Source organism: Elaeis guineensis, chromosome 6 (genome assembly GCF_000442705.2).
Source record: "Elaeis guineensis isolate ETL-2024a chromosome 6, EG11, whole genome shotgun sequence".
NCBI classification, from domain to species: Eukaryota; Viridiplantae; Streptophyta; class Magnoliopsida; order Arecales; family Arecaceae; genus Elaeis; species Elaeis guineensis.
In genome coordinates this window covers 121,851,285-121,876,594 of record NC_025998.2, presented here as the reverse complement: position 1 = coordinate 121,876,594, position 25,310 = coordinate 121,851,285, and the positions used below count along the sequence as shown (strand labels likewise).

At 37.6% G+C, this 25,310-nt stretch overlaps 1 protein-coding gene across 1 annotated transcript; it reads left to right on the top strand.

The window, feature by feature from the left end:
• Positions 1-829: 829 nt before the first annotated feature.
• On the top strand, positions 830-21,218 carry LOC105060143 (uncharacterized). The gene is made up of 4 exons (XM_010943750.2): positions 830-1,241; positions 4,066-4,211; positions 5,940-6,047; positions 20,607-21,218. Exons 1-4 carry the CDS (start codon positions 902-904, stop codon positions 21,174-21,176), a joined length of 1,164 nt encoding a protein of 387 aa, XP_010942052.2. The 5' UTR covers positions 830-901; the 3' UTR covers positions 21,177-21,218.
• The last annotated feature ends 4,092 nt before the right edge of the window (positions 21,219-25,310 follow it).

The following is a 25,310-nucleotide window of genomic DNA, read 5'->3' as shown; positions in this document are numbered from 1 at the left end:
AGCCGCCCGAACCCCTCTAGAAAAAATGGATTTGAGTGAATTTTGAGCCAAGTCGACCCAAATCTAGCCGCAAAACCTACAATAATTTAAAGTAGTCTGCTAAAGCTTACGATCGAGGATGAAGAAGTGGGAATCTCCCTTTCTGCTTTTGCGATAGGGAAGCCATATTCTTCCATCAAATTCCGCAAGCAGGTAGACATTGCTAAGAATGCGTTTGATTATATTTTTTAATTTTTAAAAAATATTTTTTATTTTTTTATTTTTATTATTGAGTAAAAATAAAAAAATAAAATATATGTTTGATAACTACGTTGCTATAAAGTAAAATATAATATTTAAAAATATCAGATGAAGAACTTGACGAGAAAGAATGATTCAGGAAGGGAGAAAAGGGTGGGGAGGTAAAGAGCTGGACGAGAAAGAAAAATTCAGATTTTTTACTTTTTGATCTGACGTTTTAGGTGTGCGGAAGCAAAAAAAATAAAAAAATAAATTTTTAAAAAATAATTATTTACATATAAAATAATTATTTTGATTTTGATTTTGATTTTTCATGATTTTTTCAAACATTGTTTTTTAATTTTTATTTTTCAAAAATTAAAATATAAAAAAATATTATTTTAATGATTAATCAAATGCATCTTAAATTATTGGGCAAATTAATTAATTGCCTGCAAAGCAGCTCCTGCCACTCCCGATCTAGTCACCTCCGAGTGCACCTGTCAATTAAAAAGGTGGTCCCCTCGCATGCTAAGAAATATTCGTCTTAGCGTAGTAGCTCCTGTGATATAAATCAATATTCCCATAACACTCCATGGTCGCAGTTGGAGCTTCTCTCTCCCTATTCATGTGAGTGGAGAGGAAAGGACTGGAGAGACAAGCAAAATATACAGGATTAGTGATGGGCCTGGGTGAGGTAATTGAGGGGTGGATCTCCGAAAATTTTGGTAGCAGTCTGGAAAATTCAACCAAGAGGCAGTCGGAGGCCAGAAGAGGTGGTGGCAGCGGCAGCAAAGGCGATGAGGATTACGGAGGCCCAAGCCTGGGCGACTGGCTTTTGTTGGCAGCAGCAGGGGCCGGCCTTTGGGCACTACGCAAATGGATGCGTGCACCTTCACCAGGATCCGATGATCCCGATAACCGCCACAACGATGCATCGGAGTTAGAGGGTGGAAGAGTAGGTCGTGGTGGTGGAGGTGGTGGAGTTGGTGATCGTATTCCGCCAAATCCCTCAAGCCTGGGTAAGAGAAAAAACATCAAGTTTCCGTAATTTTTTTTGGTTTGGTTTTATTTTATTTAAAAGAATATGATGGGAGGAAGCATGGCTGGAAAAGTGACGTGAGTGTAGGGGGTCACTTGGATGATTGCATATCCAACATTCACAAACTCTACCAATTCAATTAGTCAACAATTTTATCAAAAAATAAAAATAAAATTCTTTTTTTCGATGCAGCGGAAGAATTATACAATTCTAATATGAATACCACCGAAGAAATCAAAAAATAAAATGCCATGAACCTAAATCTATTCATCTACATGGTCTGCAATGAAGGAGGCAATCCAGTCCGTAATACTATTTGCATCTGCTCAAAAGATATGGCAGCAGAGATGAACATTCTCTGTTGGCAACTATCTCACAATTTATCGGATCATTATCATAGAGTCACTCTCGAAAATGATAGATTTAGCTGCAAGAATGAGCCTCATATAGCAAATTTCTTGTATGAAGATGTCAAAAATCTGCCTAGCTCCAGCAGCAATAAATTAAGAGTTACGGTCCCTGATCACAAAGCCGAACCCGCTTCTCCACGCAAACTCTTTCATGGTATTAGTAAAGTTATTGCAACCATTTTAAAAAAAAAAAATTATCAATATTGTAGACAATACTGGTAGTTGCTATGGGTAAGAAAATATATTCTGTATGTTCCATCTTTTCTGTCCAAATCTTGTTGCATACTTGGTGCATGCAACTAGATTTGGTTTTCCTAAGTTGTCTATTTAGCTGTACAACAAAAGACACTTTCAGCAACATATTTTTAGCAATGGAATATAAAATTCAATACAAAATATGTTTCTAGAAATACTTGTTATAAACTATTGCTATGTCGTTGCTAATTATCTTACAATTAATGATAATTTCTAAAACTAATATTTAACTATCACTAATTATCTTGCAATCAACAATAACTTCTAGATTCATTACTAAATTATCACTAATACTCATGCCGCCATTTGCATCCATTTTTAAAGTCACTAAAGTACTCAAAGATCAGTTGCGGCCTTTAAGATCATTACTGAACCACGATTAAATACCTTATAGAGATTATCCATTTTTTTAGTGACTAAATCATTACTAATTTACTCACAATTAATGACATCTTTTGGAACTGTTGCTAAAGGTTCCTTGATTGTTTTGCAATTAGTTATGACTTTTAGGATTGTTAAGCATGAAGAATTACTTATGATTATTGCTATTACTAAAAATTTAGAAAACTACTGATAGTGTACAATTAGCTATGGCCAAAATAGTTACTAAACTTTGAGGAAACCATTTCTAGAAGCACAGATCGAGTCTTTTGCTCATTGATCCAACTATTGGATCAACTGGTCGGTTTGGGCTCATATTTAAAATATTAAAATTAAAAATATAAGAATTAGATATATCGTAAGAGACTATGTCTACTGATAAATTTTCTAATTTAAATATTACTCGGTAAATCACTTGGATCTACATTCTCCATGTCTCTTTAATTGCAAAATAAATATAAAATAATAGTATAAAGCATCTTTTTTAAAAAATTGTAACAATAATTATATACAATGTAGGAAAATATAGTACTTTTATTTTTTGATTTATTTTAAATATTAAAGATATGAAAAATATCCAAGTGAATAAATTAAATTACTATTTATTTTCTTTTTATCTTCTATAAAAAGGGGAAAATGATTACTAAAATTTCTGAATCTCAGAACCTACAACTTGCTGCTGACAAAGATATATTTTCCAAAAATATAACAAATCATAAGAGATAATAACTGCAACATATATCTTAGAGGTTTTGAGGGTTCCAATCACATAAAAGAAACCAGAATTCAGTTTCACAGTTCAATAGGAATTGGGAAAAACCGATCACTAATTATAAGCTATTAGCATTGCTTGCACAAACCATTGCTAGTCTATCACTAATATATATCTTTAGTAAGAGGACTTGTACATGATGGCTATACTAATCTTTGCCAAAGGTGTTAGCAACGGTATTTGAGAATTCCAGTGATGATTTTATCCATAAGCAAAAGTACTTTTGTAGCATGGAAATTAAACCTATGAAAAATTTTATTGGGCTAGTGGTTCCTTTCAAAGAAAGTGTTTTCCTCCTGTTTGATCTTGTCATGTTATATTTTGAATTCTTGAGTCTCCATTGGTTTCTTTAGGTAATTTCTTATGGGCTTTGTATGACACTAAAAGGAAGCAAGAGTTTCTGGTACCTTCTCATTTGTGTACATGTGTGTATAGACATATATGTATATCTGTACTATACATACATACATATATAAATGTATGTTTGTATATATGCGCATGCGCGCGCGCACACACACAAAGGGGTTGACTAGGCTACATTTGAATGTAGCCAAGCCTGGATATAGAGTTTAACTTTTGCATCAATTTTCACTTTTGCATCAATTTTATCTTAACTTTGACAAGACGACCATTAGCAAGTATAACCTGTGAAAATAATTAACAGCAAAAGATTGTGGATGAAATCATCCAGATTTATTAATTCACATGGTGAAAAGATTTTAATTTTCAAGTGTCAATTTAGTTAACCATGACTTTAGGTTACTCAATGGTCATAATCAAGAAGACTAAGCCCCTCTTTTTGGTTGTGCTTTTTTAGACCTTTTTCAGTATTTCTCTGGACCGTTCGAGAAAGAAAAACTATTTCAAACCCTTTCGGCAAACTTCTATTTAGATTCTTTTTGTGAGTCCTTATGGGTTCCAACTTCCTTCTAAAATTTATGAAGAAGTAACTTTGTTTTACTAAAGAAAATTATTTACTATCACAGGTGATTCTAATCAAAACCTTGTTAAAATAAAGATAAAAATCATGAGTTATAATATCTGGTCTCATGAAGACATGGAAGTGCATGAGAGAATGAAAGCAATTGGTTGCCTTGTACATAAGCACTCCCCACATGTTATTTTATTTCAGGTATGCCTTTTTTCATAGTTCATGTCTGAAAAAATTGACAATAAATTGTAGAAATATTTTTTAAATTTTAGCTTAATTTCACTTGCATTTTTTGGATTTTAAAAATTATCAAACTAGTCCTTTAAATTTTAAAAATATTTCAAAATAATCTTATCATTCACTTACCAATAAATAGTATTAGCTTTCCTTTTCAATAGATGAAAATACCTCTCGCTCATTTGAGAGTGGTCATGGATGAGGAAGAGGTGGAGGTGGAGAGAGCCACAGTAGAGGGGGATAGTGGGGTCATGGAGGCCGGTGTGGACGGGGAGGACAATGTTGAAGGCATCATGGGTGGGATTGGAGGAGGAGGAGGAAGAGGAGGAGGGGGAGGGAGGGGTCACTGACAAATAAGGGGCAAGGTGGAGGGAGAGGCCTTATAGGTGAGCTTGGAGGAGGAGAATAATAAAGAGAAGGATGGTGAGAAGGAAGTGGAGAGGAAAAAATGGTTTACCGATGAGAAGGGACGGAGGTGGAGGAAGCTACCGTGGAGGGATAGTGCTTATGGCCAAGCTTGGTGGAGAAGTAGATGAGAAAGAAGGAGAGAGGGAAGGATGGGTTGCTAGCGAGGAGCAGAAATGGAGGGGACTGTCATGTAGGAGAAAATTCGCGGACGGCTTTGAAGAGAAGAATGAAGAGGAGAAATGGATGAGTAAGGAGAGGATGAGGATGGAGGGGTCGCTGGCGAAGAATAGTTGGAGATGAAGGGAGCGACCATGGAGGAGAAGAGCTTATGGGTGAGCTAAGAGGAGGAGAACTAGGTAAAGAGGAAGGGGAGAAGGGGAAGAGATGTCATCGGTGAGGAATGGATAGAGATGGAGGAAGCAGCCATGGAGGAAAAAAAGTGGATAAGGAGGAAAAAGAGGGGGAAGGAAGGAGAAAGAGGAAGCTAGTATTGTGGTGTAGAAAGGAGGGCATTATTAGTCCCATATTTATTGTGAGTCAAAGAAAACTCTGTCTTACATAGGAAAAAATCATCTTTCCCACATGAGATATCTTTTAAAGGACAAAATCATAAGGCCCATCGTCTAAACCGAACAATACGTCACGTGCCAAGCCATAAGCCCTTGACTACAAGACTGGTGCTAGAAGAAGAGCACCACTTTCCATGGACTGTAAGGCTCTTTCCATCCGAACACCAATTTATGGGAGTACACAAACATAGTTTATGGGATTACACAAATTCTCTCTTGACTGGAGGGCTATGTTATGGTGTAGAAGGGATGACATCATTAGTTCCACATTAGTTGTGAATCAAGAGAGACTCTGACTTACATAGAAGGAGACCATCTTTTTCACATGAGGTATCTTTTAAAGGGCAAAACTGTGAGACCTATAGGCCAGAATGGATAATATCTTACATGCGGAGCTATAAGCCCTTGACTACAACAGCCGACATGGTGGAGGTGGGGATCCATCGGAGAGAAGGGAGGAGAAAGGAGGTGGAGATAAAAAAATTTTCATCATTTTATAAAATAATAGAATCATATGATAGTTATATGATATCATTTCATTAATGAAGATAAATGATTGGACCATTTTGAAATATCTAAAAGTTTTGAAGGACTAGTTTGCTACTTTTTAAAGTCGAAAGGATGTAAATAAAATTAGACTAAAGTTGAGAGGTATTCCTATAATTTATCCAAAAATTTATTACATCTATAAAATGATAAAAAGTTCATCTTGCAGGAGGTCACTTCTTCAATCCATGAAATCTTTCAGAGCTTTGAATGGTGGAAAGAATATGAACATTCAGTTTTACCAAGGAAAGCAACTAAATTCCATTTCTGCATGCTGGTAAACTCTCATGTTCCTATTACTAGAAATTTGTTAAAGTTTCTTAGTTTTAGAGGCTTGCACCTACTATTAATATAAAATTGTTATCTCAACATGTTTGTGTTGCTTGTAATGTCAAGATTTTATACTCATGCTTAGAATATTTCGATTGCATTCTGTTGCTTATGTTGCCTTAAACCAAAAAAAAAAAAAGATCAGCCCATCCATTCAAAATAGTTAACGATGTATTCAATATAAAGATGGAAAAATCAACTTATAAACTTGTGGTATGCTGAACTAGATTTTCTTTTTTTTTTCATTAAGCATCATTTGTGCTGAAATTAAAGGATGCTCGATTTTTATGCAGTACATGTGTGCATATATGTCTAACTTCTTTCAAGCATGTTATAGACTTGTACTTGAAAAAAATTCCTTCCTAAATGACCATTGGTATTCATGTATTTTAATATAAAAAAACTATTCAAACATTTTCCCCCTTCCATTCGACTAATCATCATTTTCTTTGGTGTTGATCTGTTAATTTGTTTAGGAAATTGAAACTTCCCTGATATCTTTACTATTTCATCACAAATTATCTAGATGAGGCCCATGTCGCTCCACATCTACATTTTCAACTCCACCTAGGCATTTCACTATGCAATGACTTATATATATATATATATATATATATATATATATAGAGAGAGAGAGAGAGAGAGAGAGAGAGAGAGAGAGGGTTAGGATGGAGTGCTTCAAAAGCATTTGGCTTTCAATATTTTTCAATATAATTCATTGATGAAGGGCTTCACAAAATTAAAATCAGTATTATTGACTATGATCTATTATATATAAAATAGCTAGAAATTGAAAATTATGAATTTGAGAGGTCTTTCACTCATGCATCAAAAAGAAAAACAAAATTGACAATTTCAACTTATGATATCATGTCTTAGTTTAAGTTAGAAATTTTCAAATTTGCTAAAGTTTAATTTGGATCAAGATCAATATTTTGAATTATAAATTAAATAGATCATGACCAATGATATTAATTTTTGGGAGGGTTGTATTTATCAAATATTCTCTTGAATAAAATTCATCCATCTTACATGCCAAATACTAGTTGAATGGATAACTAGTAGTCAACCTGGTAGAATACTTTGGCATAGTACATAGATTGGGGCTTGATTCCTCAATGATGCAATCTTTTTTTAGTTTAGGAGAGAGCCAAGAAGAATTGAATATCGTTACAGATAGTGCATCAATAATTGTTAGCTTGGTTGGCACCTCTCCTCTAGTGACTTGCCCTTAGAGGAGATTTAGGGTTTGAATCTTAGACATTGCTCAAAAGAAGATAATGTAAAATTTGTTCATTAAGAGGCTTTTAAAATTAAAACTTAGCGGACCTTGAGGACTCACTTGTCACAATTGTGAGCTTAGTAATTATGAGTATTACACAATTTCACATACTAAATTATATTTATATTGGTAGACCGGCATGATTCTATGTAGGTGGACCATGTAATATATAGAATAACAAGAATAAGAATCAATCACAAAAGTATTTTTGAGAAAAAAAGATCATATTGAAAAAAGAATAATTTTTTAAAAAAAGAATCAAGACAAAAGTTTATTAATAAAATAATAATAGTAAGATTGATGTCTTTTAGCTAACCTAACTATCTAATGTAGTAAGATGGCCACTATATTATCCACTATATCTAATGTAGTAAGAGGGTTGTATCGTCCAGGATAGCCACTATATTATCCATTTTCAAGATGAACGATTGTCATTCAAATATGCGCCACACTTAAGTTTACCATCAAATGCATTATATGAGGTTTTAGAGCTGAATGGTAGCCGTTCATCTATGAGATAGTTGATGTCGGATTTATCTAGAGAAGTACAATTATTTGAGGTGCAAATTAAATACATAACCTAGAGGATCCGAACTCATGTGGCCATCGATTAAGATTCCATTTTTTGCACTTCTTAGGAGGACTCCACAACTCTGCCAGATCTCCCCACTAATGCCCATCTAATCTTACTTCCAAGTCCCAATACTTGAATGGCAGTCATCCATCGATAGTGTTTGGCAACCATTTTGGTATTTCTGGAATAGAAATATCAATTTCCCAGAATACCTACTCACCACCCCTATTCTAATTTTGTGTTTGGTTGAAAATTTGTGAGGCCCACCGAAAATAAGGTGGTGCTATTCCCTAAACTAGAATAAGGTGAAATTATTTTTCATCATTTTTTTAGAATAAGCTGTTCCATGGTGAAACATGGAATAGCTTAAACCAGGTGGAAAGAAATAAGGTGCATTTAATGCACCTTTGATCGGAATTATAGAACCTGTGGGCCTCACTGCTATTTCATAGTGTGTTTAAGGGAATAAGGTGGAATAAGTTCTTATTCCACCTTATTCCAAGCAACCAAATGCTGCCTTAAAAAAGAATAATTGTTTCACCATATCTGACTAGATCTCACATACAGGCCTTACTCCTAAAAAAGTAAGTATCACTCATTGTTGTGACCGGGACCCTACAAAAAGTCAGGGGCTAACTTCTGAAAACAGTAGTAAAATGACATACTTAATTTCCATGACAGTACCATGCTACCTACCCTCGTCTATGCAAACTGGTTTCCACAGAAGCCAAAAGCCATGGGTTCGGTAACCATTTCGACTCATACTCCAATTTTCTATTTTTTAAAAAAAAACAAAAATATATAACAATCCTAATATTATTAGGATGAAGAATGTTGGAGGGTAATTTGTTATCAGGCCGAAGGAATGAGTCAGTGGAAAGGCATACGATGAAGTATATAGGACTAATACCATAGAATTGTTGGAGATGAATGTGCCCTACCCCAGAGATAGATATATATATATCTCCCCTAAACCATAAGATGGCTGTCTAAAAGAGGTCATTTAGTACAAAACTATGAACCACCCCAATCTTAACTTCGGGCCTTAATGATCCTTATTTTCGGCGATATTCCCAAGAGGAACATCAGATTCCAGCTGGTCCAGACTTTGGCTTATAACCAAGGCTCCACCAATTGATTCCAATCCCCACAGTAGGTATCTGAACAGGTTGATCTCAGACTTTGACGGCAGATATACTTCAAACCCCACCTATCCTTATCCCAATGAACACAACTGGTCCCGATCTCTTTTTCATTCGGTGTCTATATTCATTGAACCACTCCTAAGCCTCCTCATACCCTCATTTCAAATTCAAAATTCTTATGACACCTCCAGCTAGCTCTGAAATGGACAAGACATGCGTAACTACCTAATCCCGAAGACCCCGGCCTAAAATGACTTTTCAACCCTCCTCTACAAAATGGCCTATAGGAGACCCCCAAAGTATGCGTACAATCTTTCTCAAAATGCTCCTTTTTTATATTTTTAAGATCTAACTTGAGCATCAGAGAGTCCTTGACAAAGCCAACTTCGGTCATGATTTATCTTGCATGTCGCTTTCCCAAGAGGATGTGCCATCGCTTTAATTATTTCGATCGAGAGTCAGATTTTAGCATTAATAGATTGGCGCTAGAAGAAGAACCACCATTTGACCCTATTTTGAGGAGCAGGAGATCGATACCATGGCCCCACGTCGGTGATCTAATGTCACTACCTCTCAGTTGACAGAGAACACGACCAACCATCAGGCCCAAGTGCAACTGTCAGAGGTCCCTCAGCCACCTCTGCAGTCGGTGGTGGCCATCAATGCAGAGCAGTTCAACCTGCCATTTCAGTAGGTGCAAAATCTGACCACCTCCATCTAGACGATGCAGCAGATTAATACCACATTGACGGCAGCAGCAGCACAATGGACCAACGCTATACTAGTGGCGGAGCCGTGATCAACCAATCTTGTGCAACAACCTGCATCGTCATCGTAAGACTGACTGCAGATCTCCTGCGGAGCCCTGAGCGGGGGAGGCAGACTCGCCATAGCCAAGCCCGAAGTCTAGAGCGAAGAAGGCGATGATCTTCGAGTACCTATTTCAGGTAGGACTCAACCCTTGGTCAGCGATCTCCTCCATAATGTTTAGAGGACTGCACTGCCCGAGATACGGATATCAACCACAAACTCTGAGAGATGAATGAGCGGATTGAAGCAATCTGCAACCAAGCTCCAATGCGAGATGAGGGATACAACACTGATCCACTATTCAACATCTGAATCATGCAGGAGTCGCTCCCCAACAACTTCAAGATGCCACAACTAGAGAGCTACCATAGGATTACCAATTCGTGGACCATCTGTAAGGCTTCAATGCTGTGATGCTCCTTTATGAGGGTACTGATGCTGTCCTCTATTGAGCTTTTCAATCTACCTTGAAGGGCATAGCTTGGCACTAGTATTCAAGCTTGAAGTCATAGATGATCCACTCCACTCATTTGACTAAATTAGTCACTTGTTCGTGGTCACTTCGTCAGCAAAAGGAAGCAGAAAGGATCGAATTCTCTTATCAACGTCAAGTAGAAGGAGGAAGAGTCAATCCGGTCCTACCTCAGTCGCTTCAGTGCGATTGTACTGGAGGTTCATGACCTACATTAATCGATCACTATGACCATTCTAAAGGGCGAACTTCTGAAGAACTATCTTCGATATTCTCTAGAGAAGATCTATCCTCACGACTTCATCGATATGTTGGCTTAGGCAGAGAAATACGCACGGGCTGATGAAGCATTCGAAGATGCCCCATCGGCAAATTTAGCTATCGAAGAGAAGAAGAAAGAAGAGTAGACGAGGTCTCCATCAAGAAATCAGCTGCACTCTCACTCTCCACCCAGACGTCGGAGGTCCCGAACTCCCCCATGGAACCACCGACAAAAGAATTTCTTCAGAGGAGAGTGGCGTGTGTCTCCGCCTAGGAGGTTCACAAATTACACACCACTGAACGCTGTCCAAACATAAGTTTTGATGGATATTAGGGATCAAATTTCTCAGACAAGAAAGTTACAGTCCCATTTGGATCAACGAAATCCTAACAAGTACAGTCTCTACCACCGTGACCATGGCCATGACACTGAAGACTGTCTTCAGCTTTGAGACAAAATTGAGGTGCTTGTTTGGTATGGATGCTTGGATCGGTTCATCAAGCATTGATAGGAGCAATCGGAAGAACGGCAGAGGTAGCCTCACCCACCAGAATTGTGGCAAGGAGAACTCTCCGAAGATTGACCTCCCATCAGAGTAATAAATATAATAACTGGAGGGCACTGAAGTCGAGTAAAGGAGTCAGCCAAACCTGTCAAGAAGAGAAAAATTGAAGAATCCATTGCTTTCACTGAAGAAGATGCTCTAGGAGTTCAGTTCTTGCATAATGATGCAGTGGTTGTATCTTTAAACACCACAAACTATGATGTAAGCCATATTTTCATTGTAATGGAAGTTCGACAGATGTGTTATTTTATGATGCTTTCTCCCAAATGGACATTCTTCCTGAGCGGCTAGGACGACTGGACTCACTTCTTATGGAATTTACTGAAAATGCAGTATCCGTTGAAGGAGTCATTACTCTCCCCATAGTAGTCAGACGATCCCCCTGGTGATCCAAGGCTCAGGTTGATTTCCTGATGGTTAAGACACCATCGGCCTACAACACCATCCTCGAACGCCTAAAACTCAATGCATTTCAAGCTATGGTGTCCACTTATCACTTGAAGATGAAGTTTCCAACTAAGTTCAGAGTTGGCAAAGTCAGAGGAGATCAGGCCCTGATGCGATAGTGCTACACTATCATACTTCGTGGTGCATAGCCCTTAGAAGCCTATCTGATTGATGGATTGGACACTCGAGATGAACTAACCGAAGAACATGAGACACCAGTGAAGGATTTGAAGACGATCCCAGTAAATGATGGCAACAAGGAGCATACAGTCTAGATCGAATCGAATCTTGATCAGATAACCAAAAAATATCTTATCTCTTCTTTGTAAAAAAATGCAAACGTATTCGTTTCGACCCCAGCTGATATATCAAGCATCGATCTAGAGGTGATGATGCATTGGCTAAGCATCAATCCAAACTATCGACCCATCAAGTAGAAGAAAAGAAGCTTTGCTCTTGAATGATAGAAGGTGATAGCTGAAGAGATAGACAAATTACTTGATGCAGGCTTCATTCAGAAAGTGATCTATCCAAATTAGATCGCAAACATGGTCCTGGTGAAAAGGTGAATTGTAAGTGGTGAATCTGCATCGACTTCACCAACCTCAAGAAAGTATGCTCGAAGGATGGCTACTCCTTACCTTCGATCGACTAGTTGGGGGATGCCACTTCGGGACATGAACTCCTTATTTTTATGAATGCCTTTTCTAGATATAATCAAATCTGGATAGCGCCTGAAGATGAGGAGAAAACCACTTTTGTTACTAACTGAGGTCTCTTTTGTTATTGGGTTATACCTTTTGGTCTAAAAAATATAGGTGCAACTTATCAGCACCTTGTGAACAAGATCTTTAAGGATCAGATCGATCAAAATATGGAGGTCTATATGGATGACATGTTTGTCAAAAGTAGATCCTCATGAACCTATGTTGAGGATCTTGAAGTGATCTTCGCCACTCTAAGAAAGTACCAGATGAAGCTGAACCTAACTAAGTGTACTTTTGAAGTTACTTCGAGCAAGTTCCTAGGCTTCATGGTGGTCAATCGGGGAGTAGAAGCCAATCTTGAGAAGATCTGAGCCATATAGAAGATGGGTCTGCCTAAGAATATCATGGAAGTTCAGTGTCTCACAGTCAGAGTGGCAACACTAAATCGATTTGTCTCTAGATCGACTAAATGCTGCTTCCATTCTTTCAGACTTTGAAGCAACCAAAGAACTTCCAATGGACTGAAAAATGTCAATGCGCCTTTATGTAGTTAAAACATTACCTCAGTTCGATGTCTCTTCTCAATAAGCCGAAGCCTAATGAAGAACTCTACTTATACTTGATGGTTTCACCAATTGCCATAAGCACAGTATTGGTCCCTAAGCAAGATAAGGTCCGAAGGTCAATCTACTATGTCAGTTGATTTTGCATGACGTGGAGACCAGATACACCAGGTTGGACAAGTTGATCTTTGCCCTTATCATTGCAGTCCGAAGGCTTTGATCTTACTTCCAAGCACATCCCATTATAGTATTGACTGATGAATCACTCAAGATAATTTTGCATCGACCCGACACTTCTAGGTGATTGGTGAAGTGGACGATTGAACTCACAGAGTTTGAGATAAAATTTCAATCTCAATCCTTTATTAAAGTCCAGATCTCGGCAGACTGTATTATGGAATGCACTATCCTGGAGGATCAAGAAATGTCGGAGCCAATTCAAGAAGAGAATACATCGGTGGAACAAGGCTTGTCGGGGGAGCCAGATGACTTTTGGATAGTGCATGTGGATGGATCGTCAAACTCTATAGGATCGGGAGCAGGCCTTTACTCCTTAGACCTGAAGGCACTATCGTAGAGTGCGCTTGAGGTTTGACTTTCCAACCACCAATAAGGAGGCTAAGTATGAAGCTCTTCTCACCGGACTAAGAATCGCAAGGGAGCTCAGAGTGCAAAAGCTAAGAATTTGCACTGATTCCTAGCTGATGGCAGGATAAGTGAAGGAAGACTTCAAAGCCTAAGAGGAGATTATGAAGAAATACCTTCAAAAATTGAAGGACCTAACTTTAGTATTTACTGATTTCTATATTCAGCAAGTACCTTGATCCAAAAATTTGAGAGCCGATCTACCATCCAAACTGACGGCATTGACTCTAAGAGATCTACCTCGAAAAATATTCTTTGAGGTTCTAGAGAAGCCCAACACTGAAGAACTAATCCCAATCTTGCAGATTAACAATGAACCTTATTCGATGGATCTCTTTATCTGCTTCCTACGAGATGGAGTGCTACCTGCAGACTCTAAAAAAGCTCGAAAGTTCAAATATCAAGCTCCTCATTATGTTCTTTATGAAGGCAAGCTCTATAAGCAATCTTTCTTCCTACTACTTCTTAGATGCATTCATCCCTTCGAAGCCGAGTATGCCCTTCGAGAGGTGCATGAAGGGATATGTAGAAACCATCTGAATGGTAAGTCGCTAGCCTACAAGATACTTTGATAAGGGTACTACTAGCCTACAATACAGGATGATGCAACTTACTTCATCAAGTGATGCAATTGATATCAATGGAATGCTAATATTCAGCATCAACCAGCTGTTCTGCTAGTCCTGATAGTCACTCTTTGGCCATTTGCATAGTGTGGGATGAATATTTTAGGTCTCTTTCCACTAGCATTGGATCAGAAAAAAATTTTATTTGTAACCATCGACTACTTCACCAAGTAGGTAGAAGCTGAGTCCCTCACCAAAATCATCGAAGCCAGAGTAATGAACTTCATCTAGAAGTTTATTATTTGCCAATTTGATCTCCTATGGGTGCTGATCACCAACAATAGATGTCAATTTTCGGGCTTCAAGTTTGCCAAATTCTGTCAAAGCTATGGCATTTCCCAACATTTCACCTCAACGAGACACTCGCAGGCCAATGGTGAGATTGAGATAACTAATCGAACCCTTTTGCAAGGACTGAAGGTTAGGATCAGTCGAGCTAAAGGAGCATGGATGGATGAGCTACATAGTATGCTCTAGGCCTATTGGATCACTTAAAGGACATCCACAAGAGAGACCCCTTTCAACCTCTCCTTCAGAATGAAAGCCATCATTCTTATAAAAATTGGACTCCCTTCACGTCAGGTCGAGGACTACAATGACTGCAGTAATGAAGAGTAGTTTCGTGCAAATTTAGATCTACTTGAAGGAGTTCACAAGAAAGCACGAGTGCGAATGGCAGCCTATCAGCAAAGGATGGCACAATACTACAACTCGCGTGTCCAGAATAAAGAATTCAAAGCTAGCGATCTGGTCTTACATCGAGCCAAATTCTTCCAACCTACAAAATACAAAAAAATATTTTCGAAATGGGAAGGCCCCTATCAAGTGAACAAAGTCATCAGACCGAAAATTTATCGACTCAAGCAACTAGATGGAACACCCTTACCTCGATCATGAAACTCGGAGAATCTCCAAATGTATTATCAATGATTAACTTGATGATCAGCTAATCAAATAATCTTTTTTAAGGAATGTTATCATCTTTTGCAGCTAGCAGACCGAAGACCTTGCACGACCTTGAGTGACAAATGCCACTCATCTTAAGACGAGAAGAGTGAAAACCCTTGGTCATGCAAGAAGCGAGAGCTAACCTAAAAAGATCCTCGAAGCCCATCGATCCAAGGCATCAATAATAAAGACCTCAATGGCTAAAAAATGGGGGCTAACCTATAAGAACCTCTGAAGGCCGCTCACTTTTCGGCAAGCCAGTGCCCATAAAAATCTTAGTCATATGGGAACCGAGAACTAACCAATAAGGACCCTTGATGATCCCTGATTTTTCAGCGAGCAGGACCGAAGAAGATCCCGACTGATTGAGAAGCGAAGGCTAACCTAAAAAAATCTTCAGAAGGCTAACCTATAAGGACCCTCAGCCCACCGACTTTGGCTATGTGGGAAATGGAGACTAACCTAGAAGAATCATTAGAGAGCTCACCTTTAAGGACTCTCGAAGTGAAAACTAAAGTCAATCCATGAATATCTTTGTGAAACTCCTCAATGCAGAAATCATACCCAACTAAGATCGGGTCGTACGAATATAAAGTCACCAAAGCATAAAGGTATAGGTGAAATGAAAAATTTCAATCCATATTCATTTTATTGATAAACTTGATTACAAAAGCTACAAAAAGATATCTATAAGAACAAAAATAAAAGTACATCAATCATTCAGAAGGCCCACCTTCGATTGATGAAGCTTTAGCATATCCTAGATCCGATATTCCTCCGATCACAGTACCTGATGTTTCTCCAGTTACAGGGCCTACAAGATCGATATGTCCACTATCTTTAAGGGTATTGAGATGGGAGTCGACTTCAAAAAAAAGTTGCCTGACTAAACTCCTACACTTTTCGAAACTGACATCAAAAGCCATGGCTGATACATCCATAACTTCGAGAGTTGCATTGTGTAAAGTTATGGCAAGCCTATCCTCCAACTGCCTGATGATAGTTTTGGCATGGTTGGCCACACCATGCTCTCCACGAGCTTGATACGAAACTCGATCATTGCATATCTATCCTTGCTCAAAGCTTCCGAAAGGTCAACAATGGTCTGTCAGATCGAGATAAGCTCGCTCCGAATATCATCAACTATTGATCTCTCAACATCCATCGCTCGATGGAGTTCTCTAATCACACCCTCAGCCGAACGAAGGTCACTCTGAAGTTGGCTGATCCGGGTAGCCGAATCCCCTCTAGCTTTGCTAGCAGCTTTGCCTGATGTATAGCATACTTCAGCTTTGTTATTTTATCCTGGACCTCATGCAATTTTTCATTACAGAGAACCGTTGTCGTGTCCATCTTTCAGTTATTCTCTCTGGCCAACTTCACAAATTTATTGCACTCTTCAATCAACCTATACCTTTTTGTAAAATATTCTTTGTCCATCTGCTTTAGGCATTTCCTCCGATGTTCTACTTTCGTCGAAGCCTCATCGTTACTCTTTTTCATCCTCCAGAGTTTCTTCTTTACTTTGACAGCATCTCATTGGGCCTGCTATAGGTTTTCTTCGAGTTTTCAATCTGAGTCCTTAAAGGCAAAGCCACAGGCAAAGGTTTAGCACGATATCGAATAAACGTGCATTACAACATTCACATCAAACCAACTAAGATAAATATCACAAACAAACACAAATCGAAGAACATAGAGGAAAAAATTACTTCTTCATTGATATAAAAATTTTCATTACAATGACAGAAAAATAGAAAAAAAAAGCATAAATTCAAATATCTCCAACTTTAGTGTGAGGATCGACGGACAAACTTGGGACGTTTGTGGCTGGCTGCTCCGACTCCACCAATGGCAATGAAGCTGGCACAGCTTCAGTGGGAATGGATGCTGGCACAACCTCTAATGTTGGAGTGCTTCGGAATGCCCTTCAGTAGCCTCAGCAGATGGAGGAGCCTCACTTCCTGTGGCTCCTACTTCTTCTCCTTCGGCTCCTCCTTCAGCTCTTTCTCCTTCTTCATCTCCCTCTTCTTCCTTTTCTTCATCCTGGAAGCTCAGATCCATCTTCGAAAAGTGTGTCACTACCTTCTAGTGGCAGATATCCCATCTGATGATAAAAGCCTTCTAGCCAAAGTCGACTTTCTCCTAGAAGAACTCTTTAGACACACGAAAAGTTCCCACAACCATGCGCCCAGCTTTAGCAACTCAGCCCTTTGCCTTTTTCTCAGCTTCAGTGGCCTTGGCCTAGGCTTCCTACCATTTCTCTTTCTCCAAAGCTAAGTCAGCCTCGATCTTTGCCTTCCTCAGCTTCAGCCTCCTCTAATGCCTTCTTCAAGTGGGCGACTTCGGTTTCAACAACCTCCACCTTGGACTTGGCTTCAGCGGTAGCAGCATTCGCCTTGGCATCAAAAGCCTTGGCCACCTTACACTTTTCATGCTCATTGGCTAATTCCATCTCGATATCCCTTGGCCTATTAATGATGGCAGCGATATAGTGATCTGTTTGCATTCGAAAAGCAAGAAGTTAGTAAAAAAAAAGAGAGAAGGAAGAAAGAGCTTATCTAGACCAGGAAGGTTATCATCCGCTTCTGCTACCTTGTAGAGCTCTCTCTTTCGACCTTGTCTAGGCCCACTTCAAAAAGCATCCCTTATAAGGTGCTGTTGGTGATCTTCCAATCATCGAAGACATCACCGAGGACAGCAAAGCTGAACCCTATCTTTGCTCCATGGACACTCCCGTAGAGTCCGATCTCACCAAAGTCAAATTGCTGCTTCTGTCAGTCTAGGGGGTCGAGAGCATTGCAGGCTTTGAGGGGTGGGATTGGATTGGAGGAACTGATATGGCCCCCACCCGTGTAGGGGCTAGGGGGAGCGCTTTCTTTTGACTCTCGTTTGAAGTCTTTGATTTCTTTGGGACCTCGATGGCAAATGAAAAGGGTGTCTTTTCCTTCTTCATTGCATCCTTCTTCAGCTTTTCTAGCTCCTCAGGCTTCATTTCTGTAACCAAAAAAAGTCAGCATCCATAAGAAGAAAGAGATCAAATATTAGGAAGATCGGACAAGCCCTCACCTTTAGGATCGACCAGACTGATGCCAGCATTAAAGAGAGTCTGCTCCAACAACAACTACTTTAGTGAAAAAATTTTGTATCCCCACAAAGTTGTGGAGTGCTCTAAATCCTCACCCTCAACCTTCAGAATCTAAAAGATAGAATTTCTCGACCGACCTCAGTAAAGAAACCTCCATTCTTCGATAGAAGGCTCCGAAATAAAGAAAAATCGGTCCTTCCAACTATGGACTGAAGATGGAGCCTCTTTTATCAAGACAAAGATCTCCTTTGAAGTAGAGACGTACCATCAATCACCGATACGCCTCTTTATAATATAGAAGAATCGAAAAAGGAGAATTGAAGGTTGGACTTTGGTCATGAAACAAAGGACGACAAAGCCGATGATGAAATGAAAAGAGTTTGGAATAATAGAACAAAAAAAAATGTCAAAGAAGTAGAAAAGCTAGACGACAAAAGGATGAATAGGTAAGCTAAGCTTACCCTTAAAAGCTTCTTCATACAATCCGATCTGATTGAGAGGGGGGGGGAATTATCGATCCTATCACTAGGGCTAGGGAGTTCTAGTTTGTATGAAGACGGGATCTTGTATCGAACATGGATAAGATTGAAGTCTTTCGGACCCAATATGGATCTGATCGTGCTAGGCACAAAGGGTGGTACAATACTGCACCCTACGCTTGGATCAGCGGGAGCCTCCTCCTAAGAAGAAGATGATTCAGAGGGCCAGTCCTCATCGAGACTCCCGAAACTAGCCATTGAAGGACACGAGAAGTAAACAAAAAAGAAAATGAACATAGAAGAGGAAAGAAAAGCTAATCGGACCCAAGAAACAAAAGAAAAATCAAGAAAAGGGGGAAGAAAATTGACCTACGACTGCACAAGAGGTGGAGACGAGGGACCAAAAGAGAATGCCGACGATCCGAGAAAACTGAGAGAGATGGCTGGAAGGACTCTTAGGGTGGGAAAGCTAATCGGAGTAAGAAGAAAATGAAAAGCTTTGGAGAAGTTTGGAGATGTGAGAAAGAGAAGGTAAGAAATATACCCCCTTTTTATAGGCGCAGAGGATCAGAACGACCCGGCTATCGAATCCTACCCGACCATTCGATGTCCTATATTTGGCATGTCTCTATTGATCAGTAGAGAACATCGGCTCATTTATGATTTGCATAGAAATGAGAGATGCCACTCTTCAAATTCTGCTAACTGCTCCACTCTCTATGGTCATGATTACTCTTGATGTGACTTTTCATTTCGCCTAAGGGTCATAGGCACTGTTTCAAGCAGCAATAGATAATATGTCTTTGGCAAGTCAAAACTCACATACTCCCTTCGTCCACACTGAACTCGAGAGTAGGGGCATATGTTAGAGGTAATTTGTTACCACGCCGAAGACATGAATCAGCAGAAAGGTACATGATGAAATATACAGGACCGACACTACAGTACTATTGAAGATGAATGTATCCGACCCCAGAGATAGATATGTCTCCCCCAAACCATAAGAAGGTTGTCTAAAAGAGGTCATTGAGTGCATAACTACAAACCTCCCCAATCTTAACTTCAGGCCTCAATGATTCTTATTCCTGATGATCTTCCCAAGCGAAACATCAGATTCCAGCTGGTCCGGACTTCGACTTATAACCAAGGCTCCACTAGCCGATCCCAGTCTCCGCAGCGGACTAACATTTGAACAGATCGATTTCAGACTTTGGCGGCAGATATACTTCAGACCCTACTGATCCTTATCCCAGTAAACACAACTGGCCCCGGCTATCTTTTTCCTTCGGTGTCTATATTCATAGGACCACTCCGATGCCACCTCAACTAAAGCTAATTGATCTTACCTGCGCTCTCATTTCAAATTCAAAATGCATACGACGCCCCCAATTGGCTTTGCAATAAATAAGACAGGAGTAACTGTCTAATCCTGAAGACCCCATCTGAATCGACCAAACAGCATTCTAAAATATTTTTCAATCCTCGCCTACAAAACGGCCTATCGGGGATCCCTAAGGCATGTGCATAATCTTTCCCGAAACGCTCCTTCTCTTCTGTTTCTCTGAGATTTAATTTGAGCATTAGAGGATCTCCGTAGGAGCCAACTCCAGTCATGACTTATCTTACAGATCGTTTTCTTAGGAGGACGTGACACTGCTCCAGCTATTCCAATCGAGAGCCAAATTTCAACGGCAACAATGAATATTGCAGACATGCATCATGTGTGCTTTTTAGTGGTTTTGAAAGTAACAATTCTAAAAATTTTTTCATTTTTTTTCCCCAAACATGTATTGGTGATCCATTCCTTGTCAATTCTTTCAGGGATGCCCCCGGTAGCTTTCTAGTTTTATTGCATTTACTGAGATTAATCATCGGAAATTTACCTTCATGCAGTTGTGTAAGTTACCTGTAAAGGTATCCTGCTTCACAAGGTTTGAGAATTCCACGCTGGGACGAGATCTTCACTCAGCTTTCATCGAAGTAGGAATGGGAAAGAAGCTGGTTGTCGCCACCTCCCACCTTAAGAGGCCAAATCCTCCTCATGATACGCATAGCACAGAACGTGCGGCTCAGGCTAAGAAGGCTCTCAGCTTTCTCGACTTCTTTCCAAATGCTGTTTTTGGTGGCGACATGAACTGGGATGAGGACTCGGATGGTCCTTTTCCCCTACTCCATGGGTGGGTTGATGCCTGGGCACATCTTAGACCTGGAGAAGATGGATGGACTTTTGATACCGAGTCCAACCAAATGTTGAAAGGCCGTCAGCTATTGCAGAAGAGACTGGATCGCTTCGTCTGCAAACTAGAGGATTTCAAATTGATCGGTGTGGATATCATTGGGACGGAGGCGATACCTGGGGTTTTCTCATGCAACGACAATAAGAAGATTGTCCCTACTTTGCCCAGTGATCACTATGGGTTGCTCCTTACTGTGTCTTACGTAACAAATAATGGTGTAAATTAACAATAAGAATTGAGCACTTTTTCTTCTTTTTTTTTTGTTGAAGCGGGAGGTATGATCACCCGTTATGTTTTAGAAAAGAAGGAAGAAAGACAGGTTACAGGGGGTTAACAACAATATCAAACGAGTATTGCTAACAAGAGAGTGTAATTAAGCCTAGACTCCAAGGCAGAGCTCTCACCATTACACCCTCCTAGATGCCAAACACCGACTATTTACATTCTAACCGACTCCGCTTGCAAAGCTCCTGTTTCACGACTCGTTCTCCTCCTCTACCACACCTTAACCTTAACCACAAACTGGTAGTTTAAGCGAACTTAAAAAACCAATGACACCTGCTATATGTTTGCCAGCAGAGACCTGTGGTCCAGTTCTGTAGCAGATGCATGGCATTATTAAGTACCATGCTGCGAGCTTTTGCTTCAAAACGAAAAACTCTGCCAATTCGCTCCTTCTAGAGGTTCCAACACAAAACTAAAACACAACAATCCCAGGCCACTTGCTCGGAAGCTTTTTCTGCCATAACATCACTACAACAAAAAAATCTGTAGTAGCAGTCAAAACTATCCTAAAAAATTATAAAAAATTATTGATAAATTTATACCAATAGTTAGTAAACTACGGCAATAGATGGCATTACTAAAAATTATTGCCATGGTTTTGATACGCGTTGATATAAACAAATTTATATTAACGATTTTGAGTCATCCTATAATGATGGTTTGTAACCATCGGTATAACTTATTATAGTGATTATAACTATCGCTATAGATACAATAAAATCAAATATTTTTTAAAAATAATATTATATTTATAATAAAAAATTAATATTAAATATTTTTATTATCAAATATTATTCTCTTATAATAATTATCTAGTACTTAGCTACCATGATAATATTAAAATTTGATATAGAGTTATAGTTTATTATATTTATTCAAAACTTATGCATATTATAAAATATAAAGTATACTTATTTCAAATATATTATGATATTTTAATTTTAATAATTAATTTTTTTATAAAAAATCTATCCTCTTTTTTTGGAAAGAAAATAAAAAGATATATTACTTCACTTTATTCTTTATAATATTTTGAAAATATTATTATTTAAAAGATTTTTAAAATATAAATAATTATGACATATTTATATAATCATAAAAGTGGATAATTCATAATTCTTCTTATTTATGCTATAAGAAAAAAAATAATATTTAATATATAATATTTAAAACCTTATAGTATACATTTTATATAAGTAATCCTTAAATTTTACAAATTAAATTGGACTAGATCCAAATTCTTTGTTAAATTTTTTTATATAGATTTTTTAATAATTATGTCATAGATCATTACTTGATTGTAATATTGTGCATTCAATATTGATAGTGCATTGTATATGAGAAACTATTTTTATTTAATTATTAAACTATCTTAACTTATATAGTTGAAACCATATTAATTTTAAAATTTATTGAATATATGCAATATCTTTTTCTAAAAAGTTTAAAGACATATTCAGTAATCAAATATTATCATCATAAAAATTTAAATTAGGTTACAATGATACTAATTTATTGTAAAAATAATCCTTAAATAATTAATAATAAAAATTATTAGTTATATAATGACGTATTAATGATAAAATTTATTTCATCCATAAATAATTAATATTCTATAATAGAATTATAAAATATTGTCAATTAGATACTATTTAATTAGAAAAATATTATTCTTACATGATGTCATCATAATATTATAAATTTTAATAATATTTATAAATAACCATAACAATGTTATATATTTTTTATGATAATTTTTAAAATCATTATAATAGGATATAATTTTTTGTAGCAATTATAAGATACCATCGTCATATAATAACTCTTAGTAACACTCTTGACAATGTACTATAATATTATATATCTTTTATGATATTTTTTAAAATTATTATTAGAAAGTATTTATAGTAATATTTTTTTTTCTAGATGTTACTAAAATTCTATCATCATAAATTATTTTTGTTGTAGTGCGTCCAATAGCTCCTCTAGCAAATCTAGAGGTTGAGGTAGATCAATGGCCCGAGCGAGCCATATGGATCCTGAGAACCTATATATTAGCAATAGATGATCCATTGCTTTTCTTCATCACTTCATAGAGGGCAAATAAGTGGGATTGGAATTTTCCCCTTCTTCAAATTCTCTATGGTAAGAATTTTGTTCTGGAAGGCCAATCAGTTAAAAATCTCAACCTTTTCAGGTATTAGCACCTTCCAGATTACTTTTGCAAATGCTGATACAATACCTTCATGACTAAGAAACTTGTAGCTGCTCTTGATCGAGAACAATTGGCTTTTATTCCATCTACATTGAATCGAATCCTTGGAATGCGATAAGTTGATAGCATTGGTTATCATCATTAGTTGCTGAAATTCTTCCTTTACCACTGAGTTCAGGGGCGAATGGAATAGACTTCTTTTGTTTTCCTCTTTCAAGAACTTCTGAACTGTTTTGTGTGAATTATGAGTTAGAAGGAATGCACCAAAAATAACTCCTTGAGTGGTTGATGTCCAGCCAATTGGTCATGCCCGAATGAAGGTTGATCGATTCCGCTTCCAACAATGAACCTTGAGCTTGGAAAGAATTATGCTGCTGACTTTCAAAATGCTTCTCCAAACCGCTGATCCTGATCTACTTCCACAACAAATTATTTGCCTCGGGGGATCTTTTGCAAAATAGGCTTTTTGGAACACTTGTGCCCAAGGCTTTTCTTGCTCCTTGAAAAGTCTCCACCATGTTTTCATTAATTAATATTTGTCGAACATTTTCCAGCAGTTGTTTAAAGCATTCGGGGCTAAAACAATGATGGTATATTTATCAGCGGCATGCAACGGTCAGGAAAACTGCTGGAAAAGATTTTTTTAAAAATGGTTTTTCATACTTTTTCTGGTGGTCTGACCGTTGCTAATTGTATTATTTCTTGTAGTGCATTCAACACAAGTTTGCCATTGTCAAAATATAAATAGACTCCAGAAGTGCCTCTAAGGTACCAAAAATCTATTTAATAACTATCTAATATATTTTATTAGGATTAAAGAGAAATCCACTTACAACGTACCAATTGTATGAGCAAGTTTTGGTCTTATGCAAACCATGGCATCCGTCAAGCTACCAACAATAAATGCAATGTACCAAAAATAGACTCGTGAGAAGAAGCTAGAAAGGTCAATACTCTTTAGTAGATTTTTTCAATTGAGATTTAACTAATATTTCTGGGGAGGCTTGCTCAGCATGCTTATTAGACGCATCAATATTAGGTACGAGCTCATCAACTATATTGCCATTATCTTCATGTATAGTTCCCCCATTATCATCATTTACCATAGTAGAAGACACTAGACTCAGATCAACATAATTCTAATAATAGACTTTAGCTTTTCAATCTTTTCAAAATCTTTAATAATTTGATCTTTTAAAAACACATATATGCTTTTGACAATCTTCTTATAAACTAAATCTCATAATCTAAAAACAAACTCTTTATGTGCATAATCTAAGAGGATACACAATCTAGACTTACCATTAAGCTTAGATCTTTTATCTTTAGGAATGAAGTGCCCTACAGTCAAATACCTCCAAATGATCATATAATATATATTTTTCAATTTATACTCTTTTGGACACATCACCTTTTAAAGGAATTGAAGAAGAGAAGTCGATCGAATCTGCTGCAATTCTCATCACTTTATCCCAAAAGGATTTAAGCAATTTAGCATGAGAAAGCAAATAACAATTTTTTTTCATAACTAGTATAATTCATTCTCTCAACAACTCTATTATATTGAGGTATTTTAGAAATAGTTTTCTCCGGATATCATAATTTTTAATATTTATCAAATAGACTTTTATATTTACCATCATTATCTACTCAAATATACTTTAGCTGCTTTTTTTTAATTCTCTTTCAGCACTACCATAAAAATGCTTGAACACATCAAGCACCCGATTTTTAACTTTCAAAGTAAAAGTCCACACTTTTCTAAAATGATCATCAATAAAAATAACAAAATATAAAGCACGACCAAGAGTTTTAGCATCCAGAGTATAAATATCAGTTTGAATTAAATTCAAAACATAT